The 22,642-nt window shown below is 43.1% G+C and overlaps 2 protein-coding genes across 4 annotated transcripts; one reads left to right on the forward strand and one right to left on the reverse strand.

Moving 5' to 3' along the window:
* Positions 1 to 13,467: 13,467 nt before the first annotated feature.
* On the reverse strand, positions 13,468 to 20,415 carry LOC103713493 (cytochrome B5-like protein). Of its 3 annotated transcripts, none has more exons than XM_008800446.6 (7): positions 20,275 to 20,415; positions 18,525 to 18,616; positions 18,406 to 18,443; positions 17,037 to 17,114; positions 16,846 to 16,937; positions 15,793 to 16,032; positions 13,468 to 15,580 (listed from the first exon to the last, which is right to left on the reverse strand). In XM_008800446.6, exons 2-6 carry the CDS (start codon positions 18,601 to 18,603, stop codon positions 15,966 to 15,968), a joined length of 354 nt encoding a protein of 117 aa, XP_008798668.1. In that variant the 5' UTR covers positions 18,604 to 18,616; positions 20,275 to 20,415; the 3' UTR covers positions 13,468 to 15,580; positions 15,793 to 15,965. The 3 variants fall into 3 exon arrangements, with proteins under 3 accessions (XP_008798668.1, XP_088564654.2, XP_089782379.1); XM_088708528.2 differs by having other exon boundaries at positions 16,792 to 16,937; XM_089926253.1 differs by lacking the exon at positions 17,037 to 17,114 and having other exon boundaries at positions 16,792 to 16,937.
* On the forward strand, positions 14,228 to 15,472 carry LOC103713491 (uncharacterized). Its single transcript, XM_008800445.6, has one exon. The coding sequence runs from the start codon at positions 14,228 to 14,230 to the stop codon at positions 15,188 to 15,190; it is 963 nt and encodes a 320-aa protein (XP_008798667.4). The 3' UTR covers positions 15,191 to 15,472.
* Positions 20,416 to 22,642: the final 2,227 nt, after the last annotated feature.

Consider the following 22,642-nt stretch of genomic DNA (forward strand, 5'->3'; position numbering starts at 1 on the left):
GAAAGGATGCACGAAGAAGAGTTAAGCAAGCTTAATATCTAAGTAAGTGAGTGAGGAGGTCAGTCAACAAAGAGCATCACAAACACAACAAAAATATAGTGGTTCGGTGCATCCCAGCACCTACATCCACTCCCCAAGACCTCTTGAGAATTTTACTATAATCCTACAGATTACAGCCGGTTGTTTTACAAGCTCACAACCCAACTTGTTGTTTTACGAGGTCACAACGAACTCGGTCGGTTTTCCCAGGCTCATCGACTAGAACCACCCCCGATTGTTTTCCCGGGATCACAATCGAACCCTTACACGTTGGTTTTACCCTCGGCTCACCAACAAACCTAAACCCCGTTGATTTTGCCTTTGGCTCACCAACAAACCATACACCGTTGGTTTTCCTTTCGGCTCACCAACAAACCTTTATCTCCTTGATTCAATCCCTTGATTGAATCAAGTTACAAGATATTAAAACAAAGAATAAAAACAGATCAAAGCTTCTTAAACAAGCAAATATAACAATATAAACAAATAGAGTAAAGAGAAGCCCTCAAACGAGTTTTGAAGATGGAGGAGTTCGACTTCTTCTTTACTTGACCCTCTTCTGATTTGGCACGAAGTAGAGGATTACCGCGGCAGCACACGGATGGAGAGGAAGCTTTGGGATACACTTGGAAGCTCTTCTTCTCTCTATTTCACTTTGAATGGCCCTTATTGTGCTTATGGGAGATTTTCCTTGGAATCTCTTCCCTAAATGTTTTCTCCCACTTCCATGAGTTCTCCCCTAGCTCTCTTCTTGTTTTTATAGCTTTAGATGGCGTGGAAACAAGAATATAGCCGTTAGAGACAAGAAAAAGAGCCGTTGGACACAGTCTGCATTTCCTGACAATGTTACCGTTGGGATCGGAGTCGACTCGCGCGATCAGGAGTCGACTCGCCTGTTGCAGGAGTCGGCTCGTGCTCTACTGGAGACGACTCGGCTACTGTTCCAAATTTGAATTAAAGTGCATGCCTTGACTGGGAGTCGACTCGACTTAACCCGGAGTCGACTCGCCAACATCTGGAGCTGACTTGGCATCTTCGGAGTCGGCTCATCCCATGAATCCAGAGGACATACTTTCTGATTTTCTTCCTCGAGTCGACTCGGATTCTCTTGGAGTCGACTCGGCTCTCAGAGCCCGAAAACTGATCCTCTGCATTTTTGGGGTCGCGCTGCCTTGGAGTCGACTCGAACTGTCTGGGAGTCGACTCGAATCTCAGAGGCAGTAACTTGGTTTTCTGTCTGTTGATGGTCGCGGAGTCTCGGAGTCGACTCGTGCAATGCGGGAGTCGACTCGAATCTCAGAGTCCCAAAAATGCTCTCTGACTTTTTCCTTGTGTTCCGCTGAGAGTCGACTCTTGCTTTCTTTGGAGTCGACCTACCAACCATCGGAGTCGACTCTCGTTCCACTGGAGTCGACTCGAATCTCAGACCCGAAAACTGCTCTCTGACTTTTCTGCCTGTGACTCCTAGGAGTCGACTCATACTTCTCCGGAGTCGACTCATACTTCTCCGGAGTCGACTCGAATTCCACTGGAGTCGACTCGAAGACTGTTCTTTTGAATTTTTCTTTTGATTTTACTCCTCCAATTTGAATCCTTTGAACTTTAAACTTTGGGCCAATAAATTGTAGCTTTCTTCCAACTTGAGAGCTTTGGAGGCCTTCTTGTGTTCTTCCAACTTGCTATGTTCCTTGCAAAATAAATATCTTTCTCCTTGCAACATAAACATTAGTATCTATACTTCAAGGTTTTGTGATCATCAAAATCAATCTATGAATCAATCTTTGGGTCATCAGGTTATATCCGGAAAAGGCGTCCATAAATGCCAGCAGCTCGTGACCTGAGGTGGAGTCCACGAGCTGGTCGATGCTAGGGAGTAGGAAGCTGTCCTTTGGGCAGGCTTTGTTCAGGTCGGTGTAGTCCACGCACATGCGCCACTTCCCGCTGGCCTTCTTGACGAGGACCACGTTGGCGAGCCATTCCGGGTAGGATATCTCCCGGATGAAGCCAGCTTCAAGGAGCTTGCCGACCTCTTCGGCTGCTGCTCGCTGTCGTTCAGGGGCAGCGCCTCGTTTCTTTTGTCGCACGGGCTTGCTGGTTGGCTTCACTTGGAGCCGGTGGACCATGATCTCCGGGTCTATCCCCGGCATGTCTGCAGGCGACCATGCGAAGACATCCATGTTGTCCTGTAGAAAATTGATGAGGCGACCCCTCTCATGCTCGTTGAGGCCAGAGCCGATCTGCACGGTTAGTCCGGAAGAGTTCTCTTGTAAAGAAAATTGAATTAATAACTCACCAGGCTCTACCCGCTCTTTCTGAGAGTTGACCCGTGCCTCCAGAGTCTTAGTCGAGGGCCGATCGGTTGCTGGGACGGGCACCTCGGCTGGTCGCTTTGCCTCGTGGGTCGCCAGGTAGCATCGCCTTGCCACCATTTGATCTTCTTGAACTTCGCCGACTCCCTGGCCGGTGGGGAACCGCATGAGCAAGTGGTGAGTTGAGACCACTGCTCGGAGGGCGTTGAGGCCTGGCCTTCCGAGGATGGCATTGTAGACTGAGGGAAGGCATATCACGAGGAAGCTCATCCCCACGGTGCTTTCACGGGGGGCGAGCCCAGCTATGACCAGAAGGTCAATCTCACCCTCTACTGGGACTGAATCCCCAGTAAATCCAACTAACGGAGCATTCATCCTCCGTAGCTGTTCTTTAGTCATCCCCATTTTACAATAGGCACCATAATACAAAACATTCGCCGAGCTTCCATTATCGACTAAGATGCGCTTTACATCAAATTTGTTTATGATCATGGAGATGACCATGGCATCATCATGGGGAGTTTCGACTCCCTCCAGATCATCATCTGAAAAGGAGATGGCTTCAGAGGCGCGCAGGCGCTTCGAGGAGATTCCTTCCCCTGAAGTTTTTCCAACCGAGGCCCCGCCTCGGATGGTGTTGATGACGCCGGCGATGGGCCTGTTGGCATTTGAACCTTCAGGCCGTGTGGCTCCTTCGGCTGGCTTCTTCTCCTCACGCCGGCCTTGCACAAACCGATCGAGCGCCCCTCGGCGGATGAGTGCTTCGATCTCGTTTCGGAGCTGATAACAATCCTCAGTATCATGGCCGTGATCCCGGTGGAAACGGCAATACTTCCGGGAATCACGCCGGATTCTGGTATCTTGTTTCGGAGGTGGAAGCCGGATGCGATCCCGACCCTCGATCTCCATGAGGATTTCAGCCCGAGGAGCATTGAGGGGAGTGTATTTTTCATACCTCTCCTCGGGTGCATGGGCCCGCAGTTGGAACTTCGGGCGGAGTGGTGACCTTTGCTGTGGCGGTCCCCTCAACCGGGGTGGACTCTTCGGGCGGGGCGGATTCTTAGCTCGTCGCGGGGACGGGCTTCTGGGCTGGCCGCGCTCCTCGCGGCGTCTCTTCCTGGGGTTTTGCTCGGTCCCGCCCCGCCTAACGGCCATGGCTTCCTCAGCCTTGGCGTACTTCCGCGCCCGGGCGAGCATTTCGGGGAGGTCCGCAGGAAAATTCTTCTCGATCGAGAAGAGGAACTTGTAGGACCGGGCTCCAGTCTTCAGTGCTGACATTGCGATTGACTGGTCAAGCTCCCGGACCTCCCATGTTGCGGCCGTGAACCGGTCCAAATACTCCTTGAAGGATTCTCCCTCCTTTTGTTTGATATCAAGGAGGGAGTCGGATGTCCGCCGCTGGGGCTGGCTGGCGGCAAAATTGCCAGCAAACTGTCTGCCGAGCTGCTCAAAGGAGGAGACAGTATTCGGCTTCAGCCCGGTAAACCACAGCCGGGCTGGTCCTCGGAGTGTCGCCGGAAAAGCCTTGCACATCATGGCCTCCGAGGCTCCTTGTAGGGCCATTAAGACCCGGTAGCTTTTCAGGTGGTCAAGGGGATCAGCCTTGCCGTTGTAAGGCTCCACCTGGGGCATCTTGAACCGTAGCGGAATCGGTTCATCTTCGATCTCCGGAGAGAAGGGTGACTTCGTAGTGAACTCGAAGTCGCCGTCACGTCCTGATTTTCTCCCGTGGAGTGCCTGGATCTGGCGCTCCAGCTTCTCGACCTTCTTGTCGAGTTCGTCATTCTGGAGGATTGCTGCAGCGGTTCGTTCGGGTGCAGGTTGCCCCGGAACCGACTCAGCTTCTGAAGGTTGTGGCCAGCCTCCGTGGCCTCTGACTGGGTGTTCTCTCCAGAGGGAGGCCTGGACTTGAGAGTCCTGACCTCGAAGGAGAAGTCCGCTTGTAGGAGGCTCCGGTTGAACTGGAGCCGGAGGAGGTGATGCCGTTGGGATGCCCCTGGGTTGCAGGCTTTGGACAGCGGTGGCCAAGGCCTGCACCTGTCGCACCAGGGCATCAAACTGCTCCGGCCGAACTTGAGGTGCTGACTCGGCCGGAGGTGGTGAGTTTTGGACAGAAGTTCAGGACTGGGTGGAGGACGTCGAGAGGCGTTGGAAGCCCCTTTGCTTCTTAGCTTCATGGCAGCGACTCGGGCCCTTCCTCTAGCGCCAACTGTTGCTAGAAATTGGACCCGGGGGCCGCCACGGAGCCAGGGGAGGAGGAGCTCCGCCGCAGGGAGGGCGGACGGCGGTGCGCCGGCCGGCTGCGTCCTCCTGGAGGGTGAGCGAGTGAGGGAGAGTGCGTCCTGTCCTGTCCTGCAAAAAAGCCGGTGGCCGGGCTCCCCGGCGCCGGCCCTCCGATGCTTAAGTCAGAGGGGGCAAATATGTGGAGAGAGCAAGGAGGAGATATGGGGAGAAGATGAAGAGAATATTGTGCTCAATTGTGTCTGTGCTGTTTACTTGTGTTCCGGTCCCCCCCCTTCTTTCCTCCCAGGCTCCCTTTTATAGAAGGATTTTATGTTGCCCGGGAGGTGATAGGGGGTTTGTTCTCTTTTGTAATAATTGGGCACGATTTGGCCCATTAATGGCGTAGTGGAAAATAAGGCCGAATCAGACCGGAACCAGGGAGTTGTCACGGTCGATCGGACCTGTTGGAGTGGTTGAACCGCCGGCCGTGGTAGGCCTGGGGTCCATGGATGGTAAGTGCATTTATTACCGAGTGAACCGGCGGTCAGGGAGAGCCATACGCTTTGATGGTTCAGTGATCCAGAGATCGTCTTGAGCCGCGTTCATTAAATGACTGAGTGCATCGGAGACTTGAGGGGGTCTCATGCATTAATGGCAGGTCGTGCCAAATACCTACGGAGATCTTATGCCTTGATGGCTTGGAGATAGCGGCAGGTTGTAGTGGAGTTGTCAGGTCCCTCAGGGGGTTAGGCAGGAGTTGAACATTTGGTCAAGGCAATCGGCTCGGCAGGGGTGCCGAGCCGAGCTGGTCGCCCAATGGGGCGCCCTGTGGCGGGGTTGCTTCTAATGCTTCTGGTCAGCGTCTTCTAATCGAGCACTTTTCTGGTCGGCGTCCTCTGGTCGGCTCTTTCTAGCCGAGCATCCCTACTTGGTTGTGTTGGTTGGTCCGAGCGCCTCTTCTTGGCGCTCCCTCTGGTCGGCACTCTTGGGCCGAGCATCTTTTCGGATCGGCGCTCTCTAGCCGAGCACCCCTCTGGTTGGTGCTCTCTGGTCGGCACTCTTTGGCCGAGCGCCTTTCCGGTCGGCGCCTTTTGGCCGAGCGCCTCCGTGGCGGTATGACTTGGGGTTTTTCCCCCAACAATACTCAAGACCAATGAAGAACAGCAGCACTGAGAGGGGCATGGCAAATTGGAAAGAGTAGGAGAACGCCATTGTTAGACTTTGAGATGAAATATGGAGGCAATTAAGCGTGCATTTAAGAAGAGAACTCAAGCAACATGGAAGAGAATTCAACCTTTCCCTAAAAATCCACCACATGTAAGTATTGACTACAGAAGTGAGGGGATATATCAAAATTCAGAGGTAATCTATTCGTTGCCACCATCAGAACTCGAACAAAAACTTACTGGGATTTAAAAACGACATAACATGGTTAATTGGTAAAAAATGTCGAAGTTAATGTAACACGTGCAGTTTTTTGGTTTACATGCCGCTCCTGCAGTAAGAAAACCAGTCTAGTGAATGCTTTAAAAGAGATGAGTGTGGCAGCAGCAGGATTAAACGATAAGATTATTGATATTAAAAATGAGAAGCAAACCTTATCCTAAGATCCGAGGGTCAGCTCTGAGGGGTTGACCAGACACCAGAGTAAAACAGTCAAAAAAAGTGATTTCTCACAAAAAAAAGTCAAAGAAAGCGGTCCTGACCAATTGGTTCTATGAGAGTGCTCGGCCAAACAACGCATTCCCATTAATGGAGGAAAGAAGTCTGGAAGTCAACATCCATCCAAACAAGCAGCAGACTGTGGATGGTTCTTTGTTTCTTCGTAAAGTTGGTACTGCAGCACTCTCCATCCTCAGAAGTCTGGAAGTCAACGTCCATCCAAACAAGCGGCCTCCCCTCCGGTGATCATTTGGATGTGTGAACCTTCGGTTTCTCCTAGTCGAATTTAGATACGTGAACCGGCTTGTCTTCTTCTTCTTCAGAAAAAAAAAAACCGGCTTGTCAAAATTACATTCCTTGGACATAATTACAATTTCCAAAAATCCTCTGACCATTTTGTCTCCCTCAAAAATCCCCTAACTATTATGTATCCCAAAAATCTCTTTTTTCCAACTCATGATGAAGGTCGTACCTCGTCAACTAATAGTCTTACCTGAGCTGATGGGCATCTCCTTGAGAGAGGCTTAGGTTCATGATTCCATAAACTAAGGGTTCGAGTAAAACCATTACTTTGTTGGACCTCAGTATCATTGTTCAGCCTCCAACCGGTGCCTAAAGGCTCTGAAGAGATCTAGCTCCGTCCATGCTTCATCATTCAGAGTTTCAACACTACTACAACCACAAAAAAGAGAAGCTCTGCAGAAAATTTAAAATGGTATAATTCCCCCTTCATCAAGCAGCAGCCTCCGCCACAGTCATCCAGTAATTTTTTTTGGGTAAACACTAATTTATCGATGTTATTACTGCTGATCAGTTTTGACTTAGTTTCGGATGTTCTACCATGTGATTGTGATTTTTATCTAACGCACATTCTACATTTTATGCCTCTTATCTGACCATCACCTAAGCACTAATCACCTATATGCCATCGAAGAAGTGAAGGATTTTGTGTTTAGTTTCAAAGGAGGTTGCAAGACTCAATTATGCCATCCTCACCCTCATTCCAACCATCTCCAACCTTTTCTTAATGATCCCATTGATCCAGCTTAGACAACCTATATTAAAGGAAAGTATATCATGGACAACATTCAATGTGCCAATGAAATTCTCCACTACTAAAGGAAATCGAGCACTGAGGGGGCGATTTGCAAACTTGACTTCATGAAGTCTTTTGATAGAGTTTGCCCCTCTTATCTCATTAGACTTCTTGTTAGGATAAGTTTTCCCACAAGATGGATTAATTGGATCTCCAATCAACTACTTTCATCCAAAATTGCAGTTAATGTGAATGGAGAGCTTGGTGGCTGGATTTTCGGCAGGAGGGCTCAAGCAAGGTGACACACTCTCTTTTTTCTTGTTCATACTTGCAGTGGATCCGCTTTATAGAATGCTTAATGCTACGGCTTCGGAAAAAGAATATGAGGGATTGGAGAACCCATACATTTGTGGAGGCACCAAGATACTACAATATGCAGAGGATACATTGGTGTTCTTTAAGATAGAGAAAGATCATTATACGGTATTGAGAACCATCCTCTTTTTTTTTGAGCTACTTAGGGTTGTCCATCAATTTCCAGAGAAGCTCAATCTTTTACATTGGCTATATACATGAAGATGGGCCGGTGCATGGTAGGAGGCTCAATTGTCCTCAGATTCCAACCCCTCTCAAATACTTAGATTTGCCACTCAATGGTGCAAAACCTTCTAAGTTGCATTGGCTCATTCTATTGCAATGAATTGAGAGTAGATTGGCTTCTTGGAAAAGCATGTATCTGTCATTTGGAGGTAGGCTTACCTTGATCAATTTAGTTTTTACTTCACTACCTCTATACTTCATGTCTGTATTCAAGCTACTAGCTTGGGTGATCAAAAGGATTAATAAGTATAGGCAAGCTTTTCTCTGGATCGATACCTTTATCACTTATGGCTTCTCTTGTAAGGTCAACTGAAAGACTGTTTGTTTGCACAAAGAAGGAGGGCTAGGAATCAAGGACATTTAATAGTTTAACAATGCACTTTTGGCAAAATGGGGTTGGAGGTTTATTGTGAAAGACTCGAGCATTTGGAGAAAGCCAATTTAATTTGCATATCATAGGAAAGTGAAACTATCAATGTGTTGGAAACCACCAAAGAGATGCTCTAACTTTTGGAAAGATGGCATTAAGGCTCTATCGGCCTTCTAGAATCTAGGGCTCGTTTGGTTCGCAGGAAGCATTTTCCTTCCTAGGAATATGATTCCTGGGAAACAAATTCCTAGGAAGAGGATGCCTAGGAAAATACTTTTGGCATGTTTGGTTGACCATGGGAAAGTGACAAATTTCCAAGATGCTTATGTTTGGTTGGCCATCCACTTTCCTAGAAAAGTTATATATAATTCCTATTATGCCCTTAATAAAAATTAAGTTTTTAATGCCTCTTTAATGCTTCTTTAATGCTGAAGGGACTTTTTGGAAAAAAGTAAAAATGGAGCGATTCCTGCCTCATGGGAAAGTAACTTTCCCATGTTTCTCATGGGAAAGACTTTCCCATGAAATGTGGGAATCACATTCCCATGGGAATACAACTTTCCCTTCTCTCTCCTTTGAAAACTCCAACCAAACAAGAGGCATTTCATTACTTTCCCGTTGACCACACTTTTCCCCCTTCTTTTTCCGCGAACCAAACGAGCCCCTAATTCACTTCAGGATCGATAATGGCCAAAACACCTTTTTTTGGAAAGACAGCTAGCTTTGTGATGCACTACTCAAATTGATCTTTCCTGCCCTCTATGCTCGCAGCACAAAGAAAAATGGCATTGTATCTGATTTTTTAAATTGCATAATTATGTCGTGAAAATTTAGACCATCGAGCAATCAATTGGCAGAGATCTTTCAATAACAAAATCAATTGCTCTCTTTGCTTGCCTTGGTAACTTTGAATAAAGATGTGGATAAGATTGTTTGGAAACTAAGCAGTAAAGGAATGTTCACCTCTGCATCCCACTATTAGTTCATTAATTCTAGAGGAGTGAAGTGCAATTTTGCCTCCTCACTTTGGAGCTCATTGCCACTTAAAGTAAAATGCTTCTTATGGCTTTGTTTGAAAAAATGGCTCAATACTAGCGTTAACATCGGAAGGAAGCTTGGAAAAAATATGGATGGATGTGTATTATGTTGCGATTCTATTGAATTTGTAGACCATTTGTTCTTGGAGTGCAATATTTTTGCTACCATTTAGAGAGAGTTTTGTCTTTTAGTTAGTGTGCTGCAATCGCATAGAACTTTTGAAGGATTATATTTGGATTGGAGGAAGAGGAATTTTTTCAAAACTGCACAACCGATGGTTCGGATGCTTATTGGCGTCATTTCATGGTCGTGCTGGAAAGAAAGAAATATCAGAATTTTCATGGATAAGCAATCTTCTATAAGCTCGATTTCATCAGAAAGTTTACGGCTATTCTCTTTTTGGTCCAACCTCTATAACGCAAAGTTGCTTAATGAGCATGCAAAAATTTAGCACAAAATAAGAAAATTACCTATCTTGTTAAATGGAGCCTGACGTTGCTGGTACTTGGCAGATGGATTATTCAATGTGGGACAACAAGCAGGTCCTTTGTTGAGTTAAAGTTGCTTCGTTTGTTTCTTTAGGTTTTTCTTCGCTTTTCTATTTCTGCAACTACCTTGTTTCTGTTATATTGTCTTGCTCTAATCTCATCTCCGTTAGCTACAGTAACTCTTTCTTTTCTTTTGTTGTAATTACTTTTGCTCTTTAATAAAAGCTGGGTGGCCGAGTCGGCCCCGAGGGGGTGGTCCGGAGGGGGCACATGTGTTCCTTCATGTGGCGAGAGTTGGAAGGTATCTACCCACTGCCGTGGCAAATACCAAATGACTGATTGGTAATGAGTGGAGTATCGATAAGACAGGTGATCCATAGGTGGATGCCCTCCCTTGAGGTGTTGGCCAACTACGGTCAACGTCGAAGCAGCGGAGGGTCTAAGGGTGAGCGACCTTCTCGACTTCAAAGGAGCGGAGTGGGATGAGGACAGGCTGCGTCAGTTGTTCGGGGAGCATCATGCTGAGCGGCTCCGGTCTCTCCCAATTTCGTGGTGCGCCGATCCTAATATCCGGGTTTGGAGCTATTCATGCAGGACCAGCATGAGGGTGGAGGATTTCTTCCAAGTCCTCTGACGGGAGCACGAGTTGGGTCGGAGTGTGCTTGGATCTAGCGATTTGGACTTCACCCGAGGCTTGTATTATTTTTATGGAAAGTGGTCTGGGAGCGCCTTCCGACGAGTTTGGTATTCAATAGACATGGCCAGAGGATTTTTTTAGAGTGCGGGATATGTGGTGTGGATGAGACAGTGAATCATGTGCTTTTCCAGTGTGCGAGGGTGAGGGGGACTTGGCGGATCACAAGAACTCCATCGGATGTTTGGAGTCAGAGGGATCAGTTCTTATAGGCCATCCGTTGGTGGGCGAGTAGTCCACGACGCGCTGGAAGGCTATTAGAGCAATTTGTACAGCATACCAGATTTGGCAGGCAAAGAATGCTCGAATCTTTGGAGAGTGCAGCATGTCACCGAGATTCGTAGTGGAGTACGCCTAAGCGCAAGCTGCGAAGATCAATCATGACATTGGTTCAGACATACCTTTGACAGCTAGGGATATCTAGGATTTCCATTCTGCTTTTGCAGCTGCCCGTACGGTGTTCTTTACTTGGGAGCCCCCACCTCCGAGTTTCCTCAAGGTCAACTTTGATGGATCCGTCTTGGATAGAAGCATGAGGAGAGGTGCGGGTTTTGTCATCAGGGATCTGAACTCTATAGTGGTGGCAGCGGGCGGCTGCCAACTATTTGACATCTCGATCTCCGGCGTTGAGCTAAGGGCTGCCTGGGCGGGCTTTTGACATGCGCGGCAAGTGCTATGGGCCAGCTTAATCATCTTGGAGAATGACTCGGCCACGGTGATCAGTTGGATCCAGGAGGGCTTGAGGGGTGTTGGCATGGACCACCCTTTACTCTGGAATATCTGATGATGGTTAGGGATGGAGGGGTCTTTTAGGCCAGGCATATATTTAGAGAAGCTAATGGTGCTGTGGATTAGGTGGCTGCCTATGTGGCCAACCATTCCAAAAGCACTATGTGGGTCGGGGAGGGGAAGCTGCTCCGGGCACTTCGTGATATTTTGTTTTTTGACTTTATTGGATATATTTGTATACGTACTGTATGAAATACCTGCTTTAGAAAAAAAAAAAAAAAAAAAAGAAGCTGGGTGGCTGCTTTACCAGTCACCTTTGTCATCAAAAAAAAAAAAAATCACTGCTGGTAATGCATGTTTTTCTTACCACAAACATACGTGATCACATGATTTGCAGAGAAAAGATGCATCATTTGCAGCATTAACTTTAAAGTCCATCACATATACAAGAAATTTCAATCACTTACAGACAAATGGTCGTAGATATATTTATATATAGACAGTATAGTCTGTCCCGCTGAATCTTGGATGCATGTGTCGAAATGATCGCAGAGTCTTCCAGTGCAGATCTTGGCTTATCTTTCTTCCTCACTTTCTTGTGGTCAATGGAATTTAGCCCAAGGATGGTGACAAGTTCATGACATTCGATGACCATCAGTCCTCAAGTTGGGATCATTGAATGAAACAATGTTCTAAAATTATTGAATGAAACAGTGTTCTGAATGATGCCTTTGCTTCTAAAGTGACCCTTCGCCAGCAACATAAGATCTCTTTGAAGCCATACCTACTGTGAAGGGATCAAGCATCTAATTTTCAGGCAATAATCAGAAACCATGTTGGATGGATCTGCCAGATCGTCCTCTTGACCAGCTCGGACCAGACCAAACTGGCTAAAAAATAGTAATAGGTTCTACAGTTTTTTCATAAAAAAATAATTCTTTGGCTTTTAGGAACAAAACCAAAAGGATAAATATATTTCATTTTATTTTTTGAATATTTCAAGTATTACTATTTAAATTAGTTAAAAAATAAGCTTTAATATTTTTCTACAAAATATTTTGAATTTTTAAAAATAGATAATTCATGAGTGTTTTCTCTTTATGCTGCTATTTATGAATACTGTAAAATGTTGGCTTATGTCCTTTTGTATGATGAGGATAGTTCCATATCATTTAAGGGTAGTATTTAGAGCTGATAATATATCATTGATTATGCATATACTTCTAACAGTCAATTTCTTCCATAATATTAACATTTTAAAATGTTTTTAATTATAACTTAGGGTACAAAATATTTTTAACAAAAATGCCCCTTATAAATAACTTAGGGTAGTATTTAAAATATTTTTAATTATAACTGATGACTCAAGCACAATCTTCTTATTTATAACAATGGCTAAAGTTTAACTGCATTTGAGTCTCTATTATAACTTTGAGTTAGGTGATCAGCCGGTAGCAAAAGCGAACAGCAAAGGCATTCATGTAAAAATTTTATATGTCTGTACGTGTTATATTACATATATTACAAGCTCAAGAAAGATGCTTCTTATCTAAATAATCCTCTAATAATTTTCTAGTTGTAAATATTGATTTTTTAAAAAAAACAACTATTTAGCCTTTTATTTAGATGCTCGTTTTTTTTTTCTTTTTTTTTGTTTAGGTGAAAGGGAAAAGAGGGGTAAGAAGAGCCTCACCCGCATAGCAACCCTCACTGAGCCGCCTCCTCATTAGAGAATGTTCGATGCGGGTAGAACCTTTTTTATTCATATCCTTCCCATCCGTAGTAGAGCTTCAGCCCTATCCCCGTATGAGTACGTCACACCAGCACCACCTAAGTAACGGCATACAATATAGCGACTCTACTGGACAATCCAGGCAGGGGGCGTCCGGTCCCCACATTTAATCGACGCCTGCGCGTTTCGAACCTGGGCCACTCCGATATAATCAAAGTCCCGTTCTCACCGTGCTACCATCTCGGTGGTATTTAGATACTCGTTTTGATGTGTTTGTTTAAAGCAGTTTTTTTTTTTTTTTTTGTTGGACCATATTCATATTATGAGTGGCACCTAATGATTTGCCAAACCACTCCACAAATCATGACAATGCCCTCCTACCCTATCAAGATTCTTGAATAAAGTGATGGATAGTGGTGCTGCCTAACATTACTTTTATTAAAGCGATACCTGCATTATAGAATTAGATCAATTTAAAGCAAATCAGCCTGAGCCGCAAATGGGTTGTCATTATAAATCATGCAAATTTTCTCTTGTAGAAATCAAATAGATTCGTACCAAGCCTACGAATTCAATCATTATTTAATTGATCTCTTAAAGTTTTGGCTTCCCATCTCCTTGTTTATCACGCCATTGACATGTATTTGAAACATATATTTTGAAAGGATAATAAATGATCCTTCAATTGAACGTATCATGCTGAGCCCATGTCTAAACAATTGAGCAATGTCTGAAAGACTCTGTAAGGATCAAGGTTGACATGAGATTGTGCGAGTGGATTTGATCCACGCCATCGGCTTTGCAGCCGTTCAAAGCTGGAATAATCCGCTGCCATCCACGGGGAAACCGTCCGAAACGCCGACCGCACCCACCTCTTTAAAGTTTGGAAAAACGACAACCATCGCCATTGTTACCGGCATCACGCGCCTGTTTGTCTTCGTTTATATTTAGAGCTTGGCCAGCCGTTTTCTGTTCTCTTCTGCGTGTCTTGTTCCTTCCGCCACCCCTCGTTGGCGTCGTTCTCTCGTTGTTTTCGAAGCTAAACCAAACGCGTTTTGACAGCTCTTTCGACCATGAAAACATTCCCACACCCCCTTACGAAGAAGAGATTAATCCCGAAAATAGCGGTTTAAAGCCCTTCTCCTCGCCTCCCATGGAAGCAAATTGTGATTTGTGATGGCTCCCTCTCTCATCTTTCCAGCTACCGGTCCTGTGACACCCCTTCCTGCCTCCATTTTCTCGCCCCATCTTTTCTTTCAACCCATCCAAAGAGCTTCTCATCGACGAAAGAAGTTGCGAAGGATTCAATGCATGGGCGAGCTGAGATACTGTTGAAGAAAATTCAAGTGCTTTCGATTGGATCGATGGATCGAAGCCGCTTTTGGTTCTCCATATTGCTGCTCTCCTCTTGCTTTCTCCTGTCGTCGGGCCAAAGCCCGAGCAACATCTCCGCCACCGACGCGTTGGATTCCGTAATCCGAGATCACGCTTTCCAAGCGTTGGAGGGGCATCGCACTGGCGTTGTGTACGACATCTCCCTCCCAGCGAATCTATCGGGCATGACGGCTTCGGTCTTGAGGCTGAGGAGCAGGAGCTTATGGAGGAAGGGTGCCAACTTTACTGCCTTCCATATTCCACCAGGAGCTGCTGCTGTGCCTTTCGTCAGGAGGCTGGTTGTCGTCTCCCAGGACTGGGGCAATTGGTCTGCTTCTTATTACAATGTGACGGGCTATAGACTCGTTGGGTCCGTCATTGGTCTCCTAGCTTATGATGCATCTGATGCTAGCTCCAATAGCACCATGGAGCTCAATTTCAGGGCGACTGGAGCTGCCATCTCCATTAGCTTCCCCGGAGCTGCATTGCCAAAACGGTCGAATTCTACAGCAAAGTGTGCAAGATTCGGACCAAATGGAACAGTGCATCTTGGCGATCTAGCATCGTCGAATGTGTGCACGACGAGGAGCACAGGCCACTTTGCAATCGTTGTGCCATTGGAGGAGCCGGACAGTCCTCCGGTGACGGGACAAGGGAAAGAGAAGGAGTGGTGGATTTGGGTGGCGGCAATTGGAGGTGGAGTAGTTGGGTTGGTTTTGATGAGCTTGATCGCCATGGCGATGTTTAGGTTGGTTAAGAAGAGGAAAAGGGAAGAGATGGCAAGGCAGGCTGAAGAGGGTGAGGCTCTGGAGGCAGTCTGGATTGGGAGGAGCAGGATGCCTTCTGCAACAATGATTAGAACTCAACCAGTGCTCGAGAATGGATATGCGCCATGAGATGTCTTCCTTTTCCTTGCTCCCTCTCTTCTAAGAACATCTTGATGCAAAAAAGTGATGAGGCAAAGGAGATAGATAGGAAGCACCTTCCTCCGGGTGGCTTAGAACGCAGAATTGTTTCCCTAAATGCAGATGCCAGAGACGGCCTCAAAAAGAGAGATGTGGGTAATGATGATGAGAGCCCAAATTTGTTTCATTGGTTTTCCAACTTTGGTCCTTCGCAGATTGTGCATGATTGAAATTGCAGATTTCTTGCATCCATAACATTTTTCACTAGTGTCAGTCCAAATTTCTTGCATCTTGAGCTTTCTCTTCCATATATACTAAAATTCTTTCTGTATTTTCACTCTTTATCAACTTCCCAAGATAGAGGAACACAAATTTGCCATTCTGTAAAAATAAAGAGAAAGAAGTGATACATATTAAAAGAAAATGAAGTAAAAGACCTGATAAAAAGTTCAAATATTACGAGGTCATAGATTGAAAACTGTTTTTGCTAGCAAGCACGTTGAGTTAGCAAGAAATTCGCAAATAATTTGTTAATTCTCAACATAGTTTTTGAAAGTTGCTCGAATCAGTTTAAGAGGTAGACTGAAGAGTACCTTCCCACAGGTCATTGCAGTTCTACGAAAAACTACACTAGCACTACAGGGAACATAGCACTGTCTATCTGCTAACTAGACTAGTTTTGAATTAGGCCTGCAATACTCTCGAAGGCATTTGATGTGGAGCTCACGGAATTTTTCTAAGTTTCAGATTTCAGATAGCTTAAACTTCAGCTCTTCAGGTCCCCAACGTAGAACTCATCAACCATGTCAAAGACACGAGTAGCATGTTGTGGCCTGCAGAAACAGAAAAGAGAAAATTAAATACCCCAGGAGAAACAAGGTGAAAATTTTAAAAGGAAAATAAAATTAAGGTAGTATTACATTTCTTGTCATCTAAAAAACAGTATAAATCAATCAGATTTCATCAAAATGAGATTTCCCGACCATTCAGCTATAACTAAATTATTCTACCTAACAAAAATACTAATAACTTTTATGGGTTATTAACCAACAGAAAAAGCCTGCTTTAGATCAAAAGGTATTTTTCTATATATTAAATTATTAATAGACAAGCATGTTCAATGGACAGATGATGAAGCAAAGCCTAAGCCAGATCTTGTCAAACTCCTATCTCTTTTAAGACTCAAGCTAATATAGAAGAGGAAGTCCTGAGTTTTGACAAAGTTAAATTGAGCGAAAGAGTGATCAGCTTGATGATATTTGATCATGATGCACTCATATTTGATTTTGATAAATTCCACTCAATGCTTGACATTGTCCTACTATTCAGATGGATTGAGACAAAAATACAGGTGGGACTTCGCATACATCAGCTGCTGCCTGGAGCCAACTGACTGAAAACACAAGGCAAGTAACACATGTAACAGATATATTAACAAAGAATCATTAGTAGGAAATCATCAAATTGTTAAAATTTTCTATATTTCAATTATCAGAATTGGAGTGAAGAAAGTTTTGATGATTATAGTGCAAGCAAAAAAGGCTGGAAAGAAGGTCATTCTGCAAAGTAACACCAATCAAAGTTTAACTTACAACAACATGTTATTTACGAAAAATAAAACATGACTTTCCATAACAGGCACAGACCCGTAAAATCCCTCGGTTGAATCACCTCCAGCATTGTTTAGTATAGCATCGCCACCTGGATGTTCCTCCACATATGGAGTAACATCATACACCTACACAGAGAGCAAAGATATTGCTTTGTGAAGCAGACTATTTTGCTATCATGAAACTTTAAAGAAAAAATAGTGTGAATACAAACTACATCATACAACCTTTCCTTTGACAATGATCCAACAATCATCTCTCTTATTATGTAGGGAGACCTCTTTCTGTGTGTAAGTCTTCAATGTCTAAGCAACAAATATAAAGAAAAGAATTGCTCAAGAACCAATGTCTAACAGGGAAATTCTAATTTGTAACAAGATATTCAAACTACATGAGTACTACATTGTACAGTCAGAACACATACATGTCACATACATAACGTACATGGAAAAAGAAAAAGATGTACAAAAAAAAAAGTTTCCCTCCTCCCATGTCTGCAAGCTTTTTCTTTAACTTAAGCATGAGATGTATCAATCTAGTGCACAACGATCCATATAAAGCACTATGCTTTCATATATTTTGTGTGATAAGTGCTATATGGAATTGGCATATCGTTTAAAGATTAAAGGCTCAGTGTTCGGATCTTATAGTGCTTAAAATCTTAAATTCCTTACAGGTAAATTTAGCTGACAAGTTGGGAAAAAAAATTGAGAGATACAATTGCCAAAAGTTAGATTTGGAAAACAACAGATACTATGACATGCCTAACTCATCGTACAAAGGCAGAATAGAAGCAAAACTACTAGGCAACTGGACAAATTGGTATATTTACTGGATCCCATTCCCTTGGTTTGGATAGTTTAGACCTAACTCCTTTCCTGCATTCTGTATGGCATGACCATCACAACTTGACCAGAAATGGGACACCTTGGATTGGCTTAACAGGGATGAGTTTGTGTTTATTGCAGGGATTAAGGTGCAGCATGATCATAGCAGGATAGAAGATTGAGCAGTCTCAGAAAAGTCCTCCCACAAATGCTAGACATGCCATCCAAGTTCCTAGCAGACTGAATCAGAAACACCAATTTCATGAGCGGGCACTAAATTCACTCAGCTGCTTCCTGCTTCTGTCCCCTATGTTCTATTCTTTCATTAATAAAGATTTTACTAGCATGTCTCATGAATCTTCTTAATCACTGATTTATGATTTCAAAATGTAGTTATATGGATTCAATTTTTCCTTCCATCCAGCTCGTCTATACAAGACATAGAAGATACATGAAGACCAATATTTACAAATTCATCAAATTAAGAAATGATGCGCAAGATTGATAGACAGTCCTGATTGCATGGGAAAAAAATCAATTCAATTAATATATGCAGATATAGTTTGGATAAAGAAGAAATTAAAGAAATTTTCTAATTGTATAGATGCCAATAAAGAACAAGTTAAATTTTAGTAATATATTTCACACCCTAAGCCTTAATCATTTTTTATCATAAAAATTAGGCATTCTTAAGTATCTCAAGCATAGGAAATAACAAAACCAAAATAAATATCCAACAAATTGGTAATTGTATGTTTAATTAATGTACCTTTGACGTAGCACTGGTATTAGTTCCTTTAGCTTTACCTACATGGATAAAATAAGGTGGAAAATTGGCATGATTAGAGCATATATCGCTCAAAAGATTTAGGATGTGAGTGATGCTACCTTTATTTTTTGATCTTGGGATGAGATAAAGAGCTCCAAGTACAATAAGTACAACCAATGTCATGACAATCATCTCCATTTGAATCAAGACTCTGCTATTGAACAATAAATTAAAAGAGGGATCCCATGACTATAAAATTAAGGAATTAAAAATCGAATTACAAATGAATTAAAAGAAAGAAATACTAGAAACAGACTTCATTCAATCAGATATCTGTAAGAAAATCTTCTCATGATTGTCATCTACATCAAATGATGAACCACAAATTGCATTCTTAATCAAAAAATCTTCTTAGGAAAAGGCAGTTGTTGTCTTTCAGAGCTCCAGTTACCTTATTGAACTGGCATTTGCCCAGCTCAGATCAGAACCCACTAAATAGAACAGAATTGGAGCTAATGAAAAGAAGGTTTCCTGGAAAGGTTGTCACCACAATAAACATAGATCTTGCTAAGTTTCTTAAAGAACATTACTGTTACTAGCCAAAAGGAGTACTGAATCAAAGTATTCTACATTGACAGAATAATTTCCAACAGAATGTATCAATAAAATTACACGGTGTAGTTTTCATGATTGGAGAATCCTGATGCACATAAATTCTATTGATGTAATCAGTTGTTCTAATGGAAGAATTTCATGTTCAGATTTTCCGAGCAATCTTATTGTAACAATCGAGGACCTTATCCAAAATGGCTAGCCGAAAGATAATTTTTTAGTTCCTTAATCTTGTATAAGTACGCAAGATCTTCCTAGCGAATAACCGATGTGGGATTAAACACATGCTCGCATGAGTCCTCACATTCTCTTTCCGTTTAAAACATAACGTTTTCGTCATGCTAAGGATCTAAATCCATTCAAATCTAATCACAAACACCACGATTGGCCCATGGTCAGCCTTAATGAGCCCATGTTGGCTATAGGCTGGGTCTGCTCTGATACCATTTGCAACAACTCAGGATCTCACCCAAAAAAGCTAGCCGGAAGGTATTATTTGGATTTCTTAATCCTGTATAAGTACCCAAAATTTTTTTGGCGAATAACCGGCGTGAGACTAAACACATGCTCGCATGGGTCCTCACACTTACGCTGGGCCAGGAGTGTGTAGATCATTGTTGTTTTTGTGTTTTTGCTTTTCTACAAATTATAGCATCTGCACAAAACTTTAGCTATCTCTTGCCTTTTATTTTCACTCTTGAAAGCAATAAATCTTTGCTATCAAACATTCTAAAGATTTACAAACAATTTAGAAAAACACAATGGCTTCGTCATGCATGCTGCTCAGGTTTGGTTCACTTTTCTTCTTGGGTTTTTGAATTCAAAAACAGAGACAAAAGCAATACAAAACAGGCCCTGATATCCTAACAGTACAACATACATTCGTTTTCTTCCACAATCCCCATCGAATTCCACTTCATCAGCGTTTGCAAAACTATAAGCAGATCACATAACCTCTCCCCCCTAATTACGAGGCCTTATCAGGTGTCAAATTATCTTTTTGAGCGGAAAACCAGAACCAGGAGAGCCTAAAATTAGAAAATCAAATCAGAAGGTCCCTAATTCAAGGAGAAAAACTCCGAATACTTATTATCCTATTAAATCAACCAGAGACGAACTGCATTAATGTTTTCCTCTAAGTCTACAAGCTCGTCAGAAATCCTCACATTCTCAATCATCTTTTGGACAAATTTAGCATGCTATAACGATCCAATAGAAACAGAAGTGCACCAAGAGAAGATGGAAGGATTGACGTACCAGAAGTCCCCAAGATCGAAGCTAACGCCGCCGGATCCGCCCAGGTTCTCGTCCCTGGACGCGGGTTTGATCTAGGGTTTAAGATTTTAGCGGCCCCAGAAGTGGGAGATGGGGACGGAGTGTGCTCGAGGGAGGGAGCACGGAGCGATGATGGGCTTTAAAGAAAACAAGCTGCTCGGAGAGAGAGAGAGAGAGAGAGAATCTTTTGTGCTGACGAGCTGCACGGCCAGCCACAACTGGGGACTGGCGTCTGTGAATTCTTCCAAGTAAAAAATTTCGAGGTCACGAGCATCCGGACAGGTGAAAAACCAAGATCCCGGGTGGTTTTAGCGGCCAACCGGTGGCTCCGGAGCGTACAGTTTTACATAACGTCCGTCACGAAAACGTCAAGCCTCCGTTACGATGAGGCTTGGGTTTGTAACCCGGCGAAAAATAGCTAGCGAGAATGCCCAATATACTCATTCTAGCTAGGGGTGGCAAAATATGACTCGACCCGCCAACCCGATCCGTATTCGACCCGCTATAAATAGGTTTGGGTTTGGCCTAAACAGATTCGGATCGTAAATAGGTCAACTCGTTTAACCTGTTTATTAATTGGATCGGATACGGATTTTAGATGTCTGGCCCGTTTAAACCATTTAATCCGTTTAACTGTTGGGCAGGTTAAACAAGTCTAAATAGGTTAAACGGGTCTAAACAGGTCTAAACAGATCGGGTTGGGCCGGTTAAACAGGTCGGGTTGGGCGGGTTAAACTGGTCCAAACAGGTTAAACGGATCGGGTTGGGCAAACAGGTTAAACAAGTCGAGTCGGATTGGGCAAACAAGTTACCTATTTATTAAACAAGTTAAACGGGTCGGGTCATATTACCTGTTTATTAAATATGACAGGTTTAGGTTGTAATTCTGACCTATTTAATAAACAGATCGGGTTCAGATTTATGATTTTCTAACCCGACTTGCATGTGACCCGACCCGTTTATGATCCGACCCGCCCGATTGCCATCCCTAGGACGCATTATTGCTATTACACACACAAAAATTATTATTATATGCATTACTTTTTGGTTGGATTAATTAGATTGGTCCACAGTGGATCTGATCCAACTAATAATTTCTTGCAATTAAAAGTTGCTAGTTGAACAATAGAAAGGAGGGATAACATGATGATCCGGATTGCGCGTCTTCTAGTTACAGTCATCCATAATTGATAGAATAGCTGTGATTACATAGGACCATCATGGTTAATTATAGATGGTCATTGAAATAACATAATAACATGCCCTCTCTAGTCTCGACAACCGCAATTGATGTAATAGCCATGATTAAATTAGACCAACTTAGCTAATTGTAAAGCGTCGTGATTGAAAAAGAGGGTGAGATGAAGCTCCACCATCCACTGTGTTAAGGGAAGGAGCGAGGTACAATATATAGCATATTTTATTTATTTTTTAGTTTTGGGTTCACTCCAGCAAATCCGCAAACTCAGTTTAGCTTTTCGGCTCTTATCAAACTGGCCTCTTTATTAGACCGAGTAAAGCTCAAGATTTTGAGAATAAAGATCAATAAATCAAGTTTCAACTAATTCAATTGGTAAATTGTTGGACAATATGTCATGAGTCTAAAAGTACTCATGTATCTTTTTTATTCTAATTGGATCAATCTTGATTAAGTTAGGTCAACTCAAATTTGACTTGTTATAGATTTTGAGAGTAAAGATCGAGAATTTAGGTTTCAATTAATTACTGGTAAAGTTGTTGGACTTATGTTTCAGTCCCACCCATGTCACTATAAAATTTATTAGTTCATTAAGGGCTTAAAATCCCTCTCTTTCTCTAAAGAAAATCAAAGCTCAAGATCTAACTTTGCTTATCTCTAATCTTGATTAAGCCTGGTATTAACCCTAGCGTCGGCCATTTGCAAGTGGCTTAATTTGATCACCATATGGCTCAAAACAAAGCAAAGATAAGGTTTACAATTATGCTCGTAATTAAGAGTTACGTGATCTAACTTACTTTTGCTTGATATAACAATTCCAAGAAAAGCCTCTTTAGAAATATCCAATGAACCTATTCTGACAAAAAAAATAATCTTTGTAAGCTGTTCAATTGGTATATGTCTATCTCCTTTTATCTCATGATTAAAAATATCATCAGTGAAATTTTATTTCAAATATTATAACGAAGTGAGAATAGACATAATCTATGGCATAACCATTTCAATTGGTATTTGTTATAATTTACATTTAAAAAATAATATACATCTAGCTCCTCCTGGATCCCATAATTATGGAAGCCTCGTGCTGAGCCATCTTTTTATTTTACTCAACCAATCATTATATATTTAGACTTTGAGGATATAAAGTTCCTC

The sequence above is a fragment of the Phoenix dactylifera genome, chromosome 1 (assembly GCF_051530095.1).
Source record: "Phoenix dactylifera cultivar Ajwa chromosome 1, Ajwa_hap1_PhDact_Kaust_v1.1, whole genome shotgun sequence".
Classification (NCBI taxonomy): domain Eukaryota; kingdom Viridiplantae; phylum Streptophyta; class Magnoliopsida; order Arecales; family Arecaceae; genus Phoenix; species Phoenix dactylifera.

Excerpts from the sequence above, each read along its gene's own strand:
- LOC103713493 (XM_088708528.2), bottom strand. The coding sequence starts at position 18,603 with ATGGAGATGATTGTCATGACATTGGTTGTACTTATTGTACTTGGAGCT. Across the intron at positions 18,444-18,524 it reads CCCAAGATCAAAAAATAAAG|GTAAAGCTAAAGGAACTAAT; the intron begins GTAGCATCACTC and ends TTATCCATGTAG. Across the intron at positions 16,033-16,791 it reads TTCGTAAATAACATGTTGTT|GCCACAACATGCTACTCGTG; the intron begins GTAAGTTAAACT and ends CTGTTTCTGCAG.
- LOC103713491 (XM_008800445.6), top strand. The coding sequence starts at position 14,228 with ATGCATGGGCGAGCTGAGATACTGTTGAAGAAAATTCAAGTGCTTTCG.